At 42.0% G+C, this 12930-nt stretch overlaps 1 protein-coding gene across 7 annotated transcripts in view; it reads left to right on the top strand.

Moving 5' to 3' along the window:
* Positions 1–12930, top strand: part of PPFIA1 (PTPRF interacting protein alpha 1) — a 117945-nt gene that overhangs the window by 95770 nt on the left and 9245 nt on the right. For 4 of the 7 annotated variants that reach the window (XM_030917192.1, XM_030917191.1, XM_030917188.1 and 1 more), the window contains 3 exons: positions 10017–10195; positions 10282–10379; positions 12708–12883. In XM_030917192.1, coding sequence (XP_030773052.1) covers positions 10017–10195; positions 10282–10379; positions 12708–12883 — 453 coding nt within the window. The remainder of the gene's footprint in view (positions 1–10016; positions 10196–10281; positions 10380–12707; positions 12884–12930) is intronic. The other 3 variants (XM_030917194.1, XM_030917190.1, XM_030917193.1) reach the window with 1 other exon arrangement.

The raw sequence follows: 12930 nt of genomic DNA, 5'->3' as shown, positions 1-12930 counted from the left end.
GTCAAAACTGATCCCTAAGGAATTTTTGTATTTTTTGTAGAGATGGGTCTCACTGTGTTGCCTAGGCTGGTCTGGAACTCCTGGGCTCAAGCGATCCTCCTGCCTCAGACTCCCAAGTAGCTGTGACTACAGGCATGCACAGCCATGCCTGGAAAAGATCCCTAAAGAATTCTAATCCTCCCTTCCCCATCATTCCAGTTTGTGGACAATTTTTTAAAAATAAAAACTAAAGGGAAAAATAAAGATGAGATCACTGGTTGCCTTATAACCAGTGTTTTACTGTATTTGATTTGTTTGGCCTGTAGGTATTTTCCGTTTGGGGAGCTCAGGACCCTGGGAGCTCAGGATTTCAAACAGTTCACAAATCTGCAAATGTTCATCCAACATGAGCTGTACTCATACAGTTTCTCTCCATGTGGGAAGTCCCTGAAAGCCCTTAAAAAGGGTTATCCTACTTGAAAAAGAAGGACTATGTTAATAAAAACACGAATGGTTATTGGGAGATAAGGGCAGGCCAGCTCCAGATGTATGAGGTTCAGACTTTTTACACTGGCTGGATTCCCAGTCCCTGCTTTTAGTCTCCTCAGGAGAAAAGAAATTGTCGTTGCGACGAAGAGCCTCCCAGGCTCACCTCTCCAAGGAGCCCATCAGCACTGGATTCAGGGCTCCCAGTTACCTTACAAAACAAGTTTTGAGGGGTTTTATTTATTTATTTTTTGTTCTTAGCGAACAAATTACGGTGATGAACAATAAGCTTTGTCCTCCCCTGTTGCTCTGAGAGCTCGTTTCCCACGGCCTGCCTGGGGAGCAGTGTCTGAGCTCTTCTCTGGTTGTTCCACGTGAGAGTGGCCTTGCTGAAAATGAAGGTGCTGAGTGGTGTCTCCCGTGTTTGTCCACTGTCTTCAGTAATGACGGAGAACACCTCACCTAAGGCAAACTCTTCACACCATGTCAAATGTAAGGAAAAAATCTCCCTCAAGTAGACACACAGGCCACTGTCTGTCTCGTGTCTGGTTCTGATGGCTGCACAGAGCCATCGACACTGCTTAGCACATCCATGACCCCCGTGCCTGCGGCCTGCCTTCAGCCTTCCAGGCCATCACAGAGCATCTGCGGCAGAAAGCTCTCCAATGGCCAAAGCAAGAGTTTCATGCTGGGTTCTTTGTTGTTAATCTGTTTTAACTATATTGAATCAATAGTTACTTAAGAATTACTCAAAGTTTCCAGAAGTACACAACGTGTTTTCTTCTCTTGATATTTCACACACCTCGGGTAAGCGTGGCATCTGAAGCTCTGGGCATCGTGTGCTCTTCTCCTGGTGGTGTTGACCACACGGTGTTAACAGGGAATGGTTATTCTGTACGGGCATCTAAACTGAAAAGTGAGAAGAGCGAACTTTGCCTCCTCGGCCCCTTCTCTGTGCCTGTGGCTTATGCGTGTGCCCCTCTCCTCTTTGTCACTGCTTTCCTTGCCCTGGATGTGGTTGGTGCACTGGGGTCACCTTAGACCACAGGAAATGTCTGGTTAACACACGAAGAGATGGAAACGCTCGCAGCCACGCCGCAAACGGTTAGTCACGCACCACAGCCTGCACTCCTCCCGGCGCGTTTTCCACTTAAGACCGTCTGGGTTCTTTGCCTTTTTGTTGAAAACAAAAATGTTATTTTCCATTCAATTGTTCCAGATAAGTATTTCCTTTAGTTATTAGTTGAATGTGTAAGTAGAATTTGTATTGTGTTTTAGATTTTTTCCAGGAACTTAAAGTTGGTAGACTCTCTCTTTAGAATAGCTTTAATCTAGCTCTCTTTTTGGAGAGATCTCAGTTGAGCCTCCGTGTGTCTGTGTGGCCCTTTCTCCTTCCATGGATGTGCTTGGCATGGAGAGAGTCAGCTCCTTGCATGAGAAGTTGAAATTGTTGGTTTTGCATGAGTTTTGCATGATGCTTTGCTAGTCTGAACTTTTTCACTCAGTGAAGCTGCATCTTCCCTGCAGAGTTGCTTTGCCTGCACTACTGAGCTCACCAATACTAATAGTTATGTTCTTTTGCATTCCTAACCACGTAACCCCAGGAAGATGAGGAGGGAAGCTGGGCTCAGGTTGGAGTCTTTCTGTAATATATTCTTCACTACATGTACAGCAGCAAAAAGCAATTGGAGTATGAAAACTTGTGTAATCTACTTTTTTTGATGTTTATAGCATCTTAAATTTATTCAGAGTACAGGATTGTTAATGATTTGAAAGCACTGGTGAAGCAAAGCATAGGATTAAAGAGTACGTCTCATGGACAATTTTGAACATTTCTCATATGGTGCCATGGCAGTTATTTTTAATTAATATAGATTGCTTTGTTTAACATATGATCTTTTATACAAAGTCTTGTGACTTAGGCAGCTTCTGAGATTATGTATGTAATTTCCTGGTAGGGTAACGTTAATTACAAGATATACTGATGGGGAAATGGTGTTCTAAGAAATTTCCAAACATAAAAATTGGCATAGTGACTTTTCCTCTGTGTCTTTGTGTTGATTTTTTTACTGAATACTATCCTAATACTATGTCCACTTAAAGATTTTCTTACTAATGGAATCCTAAGGCATTAAGCCTCTTCTCGAGTACTGTACATTTGAATTTTCAGCTGCTCAATTCTTTAACTCACCAAAAGCTCTGTCCCAACTGTTTTGCATTCTGTATGTTCAGACAGCTTGCCGAAATGTCAGCGGTTCCTTCTGTGCGATGCCACCAGCCTTCTGTGGTCAGGGTGTGTATCTCAGTGGCCCATCGCAGCCATGAGGCATGGACAGGCAGTTGTAGAGGCTTTCCCGAATGGACTGTATCCAAGGGCTTCAGAAGAATCATTTTATATCTGAAAAGAATCAAAAGGATTTTAAGTCATAATTTTCCTGATTACGAGGTGATAATTGAAGCAGCTGTTTCCTTTTCTTGGCACTCCTAAAATCTAGCCCATTAGCCTGTCCCCACACCTTTTTTTATTTTTTATTTTTTTTAACCAAATAGAGTAGCTATAATGTGATTCTGTGGGCTTTTTTCTCTCTTGATTTAAGCATTCTGTGCCTCTCCTCCAGATAAATAACCTCATTGTTTAACTTGTTAGATATCTCTCTACAGGACCAATAATGACCATAAATGAATTATATAGGGTACATTTCATAATTACTTAAATTTCAGTATATTTTCCACCAAGTAGCAGAACTTGGTTAATACTTCAGTATGAAATTGCCTGAGTCAGAGACATGAAGTGTAAATGTAATAAGCTTGAGCTTGCTCTTTGCAGTGAAAATACAAACAAGACTGAGCTGTGGTGATGACTCCAGAACTAGCCGACATGCAGTCTAGTGGAAGCTCGTATCACTTTTCCCTCCTTCCTCCTTCCTGTCTTCCAGATGGGACTGCCACCTGCTGCCAAGGGCAGTACACAGTGGCCAGCTCTTAAACCGGGGAGAACTTTGAGCTGCCCCTAGACACTCAGGAGGAAAACATCAAGGCGTGCTCAAAACCATGTATACCTCATTTGACAAATAGTAAGAGTGCTGGCTGCGCGGAACATCTGTGAGCAGGACACCCGTGGTTCCCCCATCATGGAGCTCCCATTTTATGGAGTTCATAAAACTGGGTTGTACGTGTGACTGTTTCAGTGATGGGAATAAACACTGTGCAGTGGGTGTCTCTTCTAGTTCGGATGTTCTCTTGACTGAGATCACCTGGTATGTTTTTTTTTCCAGAAGGCTGCTAACGCAGCCCAGGAGAAGAGGTGGGTCTCCCTGGGATGGAGCCTGAGCCTTCTGGGAGTTTATGTTAAAGGCCACTTCAGGAGTCTGAGCAGAGCATATAATGAGGAAACAGAAACAAGTAGGGTTCTGCTTCCATGCAGTTTTCTATTTAGACATTTCCTTTGTTTAATTTCCCCATTTAAGAATACATAATCAGCAAGCAAGAAAATAATACCATATATCCATGCTACACGTATCAGGCCTGGGCCAGGTGCGGTGCGTGGCTCACGCCTGTAATCCCAGCACTTTGGGAGGCCAAGGCAGGTGGATCACTTTCAGCCCAGGAGTTCAAGACCAGCCTGGGCAACATGGGAAAACCCTGTCTCTACAAAGAATATAACAATTAGCCAGGTATCGGTGGCTTGAGACTGTAGTCCCAGCTGTTTGGGAGGCTTAGGCTGGAAAATCGCTTGAGCCCGGAAATTGGAGGTTGCAGTAAGCCGAGATCATGCCACTGCACTCCAACCTGGGTGACAGAGCAAGACCCTGTCTCAAAATAAATAAATAAATAAATATCAGGCCTGTAAGGGTAAGGTTTAGAAGAGTGAAACAAGCACGGTGATACTGTTAGATAGCTTGATGATTACCCAAAAATGTTTGGCATATTTCTTTCTTTTTAGAGAAAGTGGTGAAGCATTTTTTTTTTCTAGTAGAATTTAAACATTCTTTGTTAGAATTTGAGTTATTGCTTCTAGCTTGGACCAAATAACAAATGATACTGGAAGCCAGAGTTTCCAGACCAACGTGGTGTTAGTTGAGAGCCATTACAAAGATCCCATAATGTAACTGCAGAATTCCTGTGACCATAACTTAGTCTTCCTCAGCTGGAGACTTCAGGTACCTCAGGTACCTTCCTTCGGTATGTGTGTGTATGTAAGGTGTTAGTTATTTTTTATTGTATACATTTCGCATGCATTCTGTTAGATTTATCCCTGAGGATTTTACAGGTTTTGATGCCACTATAAATGGTACTTTTTAAATTTCAGTTTTCAGTTCATTGCTAGTATTTAGAAGTATAGTTCATTTTTATAAATTGGCCTTGTATCCTGCAGCTTTGCTTAAACCCACTTATTCCGATAGCTATTTTGTAGATTGCTTTTCTACATTGATAATGTTGTCTTCTTCAAATAAAGACAATTTTATTTCTTTTGTAATTTATGTGCTTTTTATTTCTCTTTCTTGACCTATGACAGTGGCTAGGATTTCCAGTACAGTGTAGAATGGAAGTGGTGAGAGTAGACATCCTTAGTTTGTTCCTTATCTTAGGAGAAACACATTCAGTCTTTTTTCTTTTTTTTTTTTTAAAGAGACAGGATTTCACCATGTTTCCCAGGCTGTTCTCAAACTCCTGACCTCAAGTGACGCACCCACCTCTGCCTCTCAAAGTGCTGGGATTATAGGCATGAGCCGCTATGCCCAGCTGAACATTCAGTCTTTTACATTAAGTATGATGTTCGCTGTAGGGTTTTTGTAGATGCCTTTATCCAGTTGAGGCACTTTTTTCTTACATTTCCGGAATGCTTGGAGTTCCACAAATGATGACAAATCTTGTCAAATGCTTATTCTGCATCTTTTGAGATGATACGGTTTTTTTCAGTCTCTTCATATGGGGAGTTTCATTTCAAATGTTGAATCAACTTATGTTTCTAGAATAATAAGCCATACTTTTCATGATATCTTATTGTTTTAACATATTGTTGATTTGGCAATATTTTGTTACATATTTTTGGATCTGCCTGAGGGCTATTGATCTATAGTTCTGTTACATCTTTGGTTTTGCTCTCAGGATAATGCTGGCCTCATAGAATGAGATAAGGTGTTTCAGACTTTTTTGGAACACTTCATGTAGAATTGTGGTTATTTATTTATGTTGATAAGTGTTTGGTAAAATTCAGTGAAGCTATCTTGGGTAGAGATTTTCTTTTTTGTATGTTGGAAGATTTATGATTACAACTTCAGGTTCTAATAGAGATGCGTGTTACCTGTTTCTGAGAAGCCTTGGCAGTTTATCTTTTAAGAGATGTGTCCACTTCATCTAAGTTGCTTAAAATTGTCCACAGTACTCTCTTATTCTTTCAGTGTCAGTTGAGTCTTTATTGATGTCCCCTTTTCGTTGTTACTGTCTTTGTTTGTGAGACAAGATCTCACTGTGTTGCCCGGGCTAGTCTCAGACACCTGGGCTCAAGCCATCCTCTGCTTCAGCCTGCTGAGTGGCTGAAGTTACCGGCATGTGCCACCACACCTGGCTGCCCTCTTTCTTTTTTTTTTTTTGAGATGGGGTCTCGCTCTGTTGCCCAGACTGCAACCTCCGCCTCCCGGTTCAAGCAATTTTCATGCCTCAGCCTCCCAAGTAGCTGGGATTACAGGCGTGTGCCACCACGCCTGGCTAATTTTTGTATTTTTAGTAGAGATGAGGTTTTGCCCTGTTGGCCAGGCTGGTCCCCTCTTTCATTCTTGATAGTGGTGATTTATGTCTTCTGTTTTGTCTTCTGTAGTCCGGCTAGGGTTTGTTAATTTGATGAATATTTATGAAGTACTAGATTTTCATTTCACTGGTTTATTTGCTGTTATTTTTCTGTTTTCTGTTTCATTGATTTCTGCTTTTTTACCTTCTTCCTTCTGCTTGCTGGGGATTTCATTTGTTCTTCTAGTTTAAGTTTTAATTTTTTTTATTTTGAGACAGAGTCTCGCTCTATCCCCCAGGCTGGAGTACAGTGGCACGGTCTCGGCTCACTGCATCCTCCACCTCCCGGGTTCAATCCATTCTCCTGCCTTAGCCTCCCGAGTAGCTGGAACTGCGGGCACATGCCACCATGCCCAGCTAATTTTTGTATTTTTAGTAGAGATGGCATTTCACTATGTTGGTGAGGCTGGTCTCGAACTCCTGACCAAAGGTGATCCGCCTGCCTCGGCCTCCCAGAGTGCTAGGATTACAGGTGTGAGCCACTGCACCAGCCTAGTTTAAGTTTTTAAAAGCAGACTCTTGGATCACTGATTTTCTAGGTCTTTGTGCATTGATAATCCTTTGATATTATGATTTTTGCTCTCAAGGTATTGTTCTAACCATTTCCCACAATTTTTGAATTTTTTAAAAGTTTCTTTAAAAATATTTTCTGGTGGGGTGCAGTGGCTCACGCCTGTAATCCTAGCAGTTTGGGAGGCGGAGGTGGGTGGTGGATCACTTGAGGTCAGGAGTTTGAGACCAGTCTGGCTGGCCAACATGGCGAAACCCCATCTCTACTAAAAATACAAAAATTAGTCGGGTGTGGTGGCTTGTGCTTGTAATCCCAGCTACTCGGGAGGCTGAGGCAAGAGAATGACTTGAACCCTGGAAGCGAGGTTGCAGCGATCCGAGATCGCAACCACTGCACTCCAGCCTGTGTGACAGAGGGAACAATTTCCCCTTGTAATTTCTTGATGTGAATTATTTAGAAGTATGCTAATTTTAAAATATTTAGTAGGGGGTTCTAGATAGCGTTTCATTATTGATTTCTAATTTCTGTTGAAGTCAAGAGAATGTACCTTGATTTCAGTCTCTTTAAGTATGTTGAGATTTGTCTGTCTTCGAGAGTATACTATACAGATAGTAAAAGAATATACTGTTGTTGGGTGGCGTGTTCTATCTTCTGTTGGGTGAAGTGTTTTATGTTCTGTTGTTGGATGGTGTGTCCTATATTCTGTTGTAGAGTGGAGTGTCTGATATTCGGTTGTTGGGTGGCGTGTTCTATATTTTGTTGTCAGGTGGCGTGTTCTATATTCTGTTATCGGTTGGCGTGTTCTGTATTCTCTTGTCAGGTGGCGTGTTCTGTATTCTGTTGTCGGTTGGCGTGTTCTGTATTCTGTTGTCAGGTGGCGTGTTCTATATTCTGTTGTCAGGTGGCGCATTCTATATTCTGTTGTTGGGTGGATTGTTCTATATTCTGTTGTTGGGTGGCGTGTTCTGTATTCTGTTGTTGGGTGGTGTGTTCTATATTCTGTTGTTGGGTGGCGTGTTCTATATTCTGTTGTTGGGTGGATTGTTGTATATTGTGTTGTTGGGTGGATTGTTGTATATTGTGTTGTTGGGTGGCATGTTGTATATTCTGTTTGTTGGGTGGCGTGTTGTATATTCTGTTGTTGGGTGGCGTGTTCTATATTCTGTTGTTGGTGGATTGTTCTATATTCTGTTGGTGGTGGAGTGTTCTGTATTCTGTTGGTGGTGGATTGTTCTATATTCTGTTGTTGGGTGGATTGTTCTATATTCTGTTGGTGGTGGCGTGTTCTATATTCTGTTGTTGGGTGGTGTGTTCTATCTTCTGTTGGGTGGCGTGTTCTATATTCTGTTGTTGGGTGGCGTGTTCTATATTCTGTTGTTGGGTGGCATGTTCTATATTCTGTTGTTGGGTGGCATGTTCTGTATTCTGTTGTTGGGTGGATTGTTCTATATTCTGTTGTTGGATGGATTGTTCTGTATTCTGTTGTTGGGTGGTGCATTCTATATTCTGTTGTTGGGTGGCGTGTTCTATATTCGGTTGTTGGGTGGCGTGTTCTGTATTCGGTTGTTGGGTGGCGTGTTCTATCTTCTGTTGTTGAGTGCTGTGTTCTATATTCTGTTGTTGGGTGGATTGTTCTATCTTCTGTTGTTGGGTGGCGTGTTCTGTATTCTGTTGTTGGGTGGCATGTTCTATATTTGGTTGTTGGATGGCATGTTCTATATTCTGTTGTTGGGTGCCGTGTTCTATATTCTGTTGTTGGGTGGATTTTTCTATATTCTGTTGTTGGATGGATTGTTCTATATTCTGTTGTTGGGTGGCGTGTTCTATATTCGGTTGTTGGGTGGCGTGTTCTATATTCGGTTGTTGGGTGGCATGTTCTATATTCTGTTGTTGGATGGATTGTTCTATATTCTGTTGGGTGGATTGTTCTATATTCGGTTGTTGGGTGGCACGTTCTGTATTCTGTTGTTGGGTGGCGTGTTCTGTATTCGGTTGTTGGGTGGTGTGTTCTATATTCGGTTGTTGGGTGGCATGTTCTATATTCTGTTGTTGGATGGATTGTTCTATATTCTGTTGTTGGGTGGATTGTTCTATATTCGGTTGTTGGGTGGCACGTTCTGTATTCTGTTGTTGGGTGGCGTGTTCTGTATTCGGTTGTTGGGTGGCGTGTTCTGTATTCTGTTGTTGGGTGGATTGTTCTATATTCTTTTGTTGGGTGGATTGTTGTATATTCTGTTGTTGGGTGGCGTGTTCTGTCTTCTGTTGTTGGGTGCCGTGTTCTAGATTCTCTTGTTGGGTGGAGTGTTCTGTATTCTCTTGTTGGGTGGCGTGTTCTATCTTCTGTTGTTGGGTGGAGTGTTCTATATTCCGCTGTTGGGTGGTGTGTTCTATATTCCGTTGTTGGGTGGATGTTCTATATTCTATTGTTCGGTGGTGTGTTCTGTATTCTCTTTTTGGGTGGTGTGTTCTGTATTCTGTTGTTGGGTGATGTGTTCTGTATTCTGTTGTTTGGATGGCACGTTCTATATTCTGTTGTTGGGCGCCGTGTTCTACATTCTGTTACTGGGTGGAGTGTTCTATATTCTGTTGTTGGGTAGTGTGTTCTACGAAATGTCAGGTCAGGTTGGTTAAGGGTTGTTAGTTTAGGTTTTCTATATTCTTGGTTTTTTCTTTTTTTGCTCTTTTCATCAATTGCTATGAGAAAGAAGTGTTGAATTTTTTCAACTGTAATTGTGGATTTGCATGTTTCCCCATTCAGTCCTATTGGTTGTTGCTTTATCTCTTCTCTAAAACTATATTTTAACTCACTTTTACTGATTTTGAAATAGATTTTTTGTTTAGGAAAACAAACTGTTAAAATGTAAACCAACCAGAGATAATTTTAGGGAGCAGTGTTTAATTGAGCCTTCAAACTTGTTCATGAGTCGTGATCAATCTTTGTTGTCATATTATTATATTAAAAACTATTTCAGAGAGTAAATTTGTAGCCAGGTACAGTTTTTTTGTAGTTTGATTAAAAAGTTAAATTTATCACAATGAATCATATATTTTTAATGTTACGATTCCTGTTGTATAAAAATTTTACTAACAAATTTAAAAGGTGAGAAGAAGAGATCAAATTGTTTTGCAGTTATAAAATTATCATTAGTTTAGCCTTTGAGAATATAGGTAATAGATTAAAAATTCAATTTAAAAATGATTTAAACTGCTTTTGAGACTTCCTCCATAACTGACCTTTTCCATTTATGAAAAGCAGACACTCGCCTATGGGGACATGAACCATGAGTGGATCGGCAACGAGTGGCTCCCCAGCCTGGGCCTACCCCAGTACCGTAGCTACTTCATGGAGTGCCTTGTAGACGCCAGGATGCTGGACCACTTGACCAAGAAAGACCTTCGAGGGCAGCTGAAAATGGTCGACAGTTTTCACAGGTAACTTAATGGAGATAGTTCTTACTAATTGGCTAAGATTTTTCACTGTTTCCATCTCTAAATCATCTCTCTTTTCTTCCAAATAGAAACAGTTTCCAGTGTGGAATTATGTGCCTGAGAAGGTTAAATTATGACCGGAAAGAACTGGAAAGAAAAAGAGAAGAAAGTCAGAGTGAAATAAAAGGCTAGTACATGACATTTAATTGATTTAGTTCACTCCTACTTGCTGGTGTGTTTGCAGCCTCGGTGACTTCCTGTTTTCAAAAAAATCAAGAAAGGCTAAATTTAAGTGGAGAAAACTAGTCTAGTGTCATTGCAGAGGAGGGCTGGATGAAGATGAGTGCTTTTGACATCCTCTTCCACAGCCAGAGAACTGTTCCCTGTGTTCTCACACCTCAGTCTGGAGGTTAAATGTCTCAGGCTAATCATTTCCTATGAGTTGAGAGTTTTCCTTTGGTCATGGCCTGTGTACTCCTTCACTCCGAAATGTTGTTCCACACTGTTAGATAACAACAGAGCAAAGCTCACTTGATGATTCAAGTGTAAGAAATATGACTGGGGGCTTATCCAAGGGGTTCAGGAACACAGGAAAGCTCCGTGCAGTTCTGCTCCCAGAGTGGAAGGAGAAGCAGCGTCCACATTTCAGCCAGTCCTTGAAGAAGGTGGAGGAGCTGCTTAGGGTAAGGAAAAGGCATTTCAGTTGGAAAATACAGGCCAGGGAGGTGTTAGAGGACGTGGGACATTCATCCAGAAGACGTGGAGTTGGTTCTCTTCTCTACTGGGGAGCCTCTCACTCGGTACTCAAATTTATTTGTTTATTGATTTATTTATTTTATTTTGAGACAAGGTCTCGCTGTCTAGCCCAGGCTGGGCTGGAGTGAAGTGGTGTGATCACAGCTCACTGTAGCCTTGAACTCCTAGGCTCGAGTGCTCTTCCTGTCTTAGCCTCCCTGGTAGTTGCTGGGACTACAGGTGTGCTCCACCATGCCTGGAATTTTTTTTTTTTTTTTTTTGTAGAGACAGGGTCTCGCTATGTCGCGTAGGCTGATCTCGAACTTTTGAGCTCAGGCGATCCTCCCACCTTGGTCTTCCAAAGTGTTGGGATTACAGGTGTGAGCCACCACACCCAGTCAGAATTTGGTTTTAAAGTTAGACGGTAAACATTAAGCCCAGAGTAATGACTCCCAGAATTCCTGGAATGCAAGGAGGTCACTAATAACAAGAGTGGTAAGAAGAGGCCAGCCTTGCTCACGGTGAGTAGACACCAGGTGGTGCTCCAGGCACTCCGGGGCTGGCTTCCTTCGTCTTTCCCTCAGCCCCGTCAGTCTTAAGTGCTGTTTTCGTCCCCACTTTTTACTAAGAAACTAAGGATAAAATATGGTTGGGAGATGGCCCAGTTGAAGGGAAGTTTACTCATGATTGAGTTAATGGGAATCAGGAGAAAAGTCGTAAGTCGACATTTATACAATGTGTGTATATGTATGGACTTCTATCCAGAAAAGGGCATTGGAAATGAAATATGTCCATCTGTTTTGTTTTCTGTATCTATTTTACATCTTTTTCCAATAGACAGAAACTGTCTTTGGAAATGATTGGTGATCATCTGCATATGTTTTAATAGAGTGGCTATTTTTAGACCTAATAGAGCAAATTGAATAATTTGTTAATTTTCTTAAGATATTGTGACCAGGCATGGTAGCTCATGCCTGTAATCTCAACACTTTGGGAGGCCAAGGCAGGAGTATTATCTGAGCCCATGAGTTCAAGACCAGCCTGGGCAACACAGTGAAACCCTGTCAGTACCAAAAAATTAGCAGGGCTTCGTGACACACGCCTGTAGTTCCAGCTCCTCAGGAGGCTGAGGTGGAAAAAGTCACTTGAGCCCCGGAGGTTGAGGCTGCAGTGAGCTGTGATGGTACCAGGCTGTATCCAGACTGGGTGACAGAGCAGGACCTTGTCAATAAAAAGAGAGAGAGAGGAAAAAAAAAGATTTTCTGGAAAGTCTCTGATATGCTGGATGATATTTTTAAGTTTCTCTCATTTTAAAATGAGACAAAGACTTCAAGATTAGAAATGAGAGGTTTCTGTTGAATTATGCAAAGTGTTCATTTTATTATGAAGCCAGCTCCTTCCATGATGAAGTGTTCAGAAGACTCTCCAGTCTGTGTGTGAAGCATGTTTATACATGTTAGGTATTCACGTTCTTGCAGTCCTCTGGCTTCTGATCCCTGGATCCTCCTCATCTTCTTTTCTCTAGAAATAATAACTTCATTCCTCTTGTGCTCACTGGAAGGATGAGTTCTAATGGGACAGTCTCCCTGAGAGTGGAGCAGGGCCAGGACACCATTGTCTCACTGCAGCAAATGGTTGTCTATTTAGCAGTGTCTCCCAGCACTTTTGTCAGGAGCCGAAGGATTAGGAACCATGGTAGGAATCTTTCTCCTGCATTCCCGGTACGTGATAAAGATGGCTTTCTGAAGCCACTTTTATAATTGTCTTTATTCTTTTGCAGACGTGCTTGTTTGGAGCAATGATCGAGTGATTCGCTGGATCCTATCAATTGGCCTTAAAGAATATGCAAACAATCTTATAGAGAGTGGCGTTCACGGAGCACTTCTGGCCTTAGACGAAACCTTCGACTTCAGCGCACTGGCACTGCTATTACAGATCCCGACGCAGAACACACAGGTGATGCCAAGCCTGTCCGGTCTGCGTTCAGTGTTCATGGGTACCCT

Source organism: Rhinopithecus roxellana, chromosome 15, assembly GCF_007565055.1.
Source record: "Rhinopithecus roxellana isolate Shanxi Qingling chromosome 15, ASM756505v1, whole genome shotgun sequence".
Taxonomy (NCBI): Eukaryota; Metazoa; Chordata; class Mammalia; order Primates; family Cercopithecidae; genus Rhinopithecus; species Rhinopithecus roxellana.
This window is presented reverse-complemented; position numbering and strand designations above follow the sequence as displayed.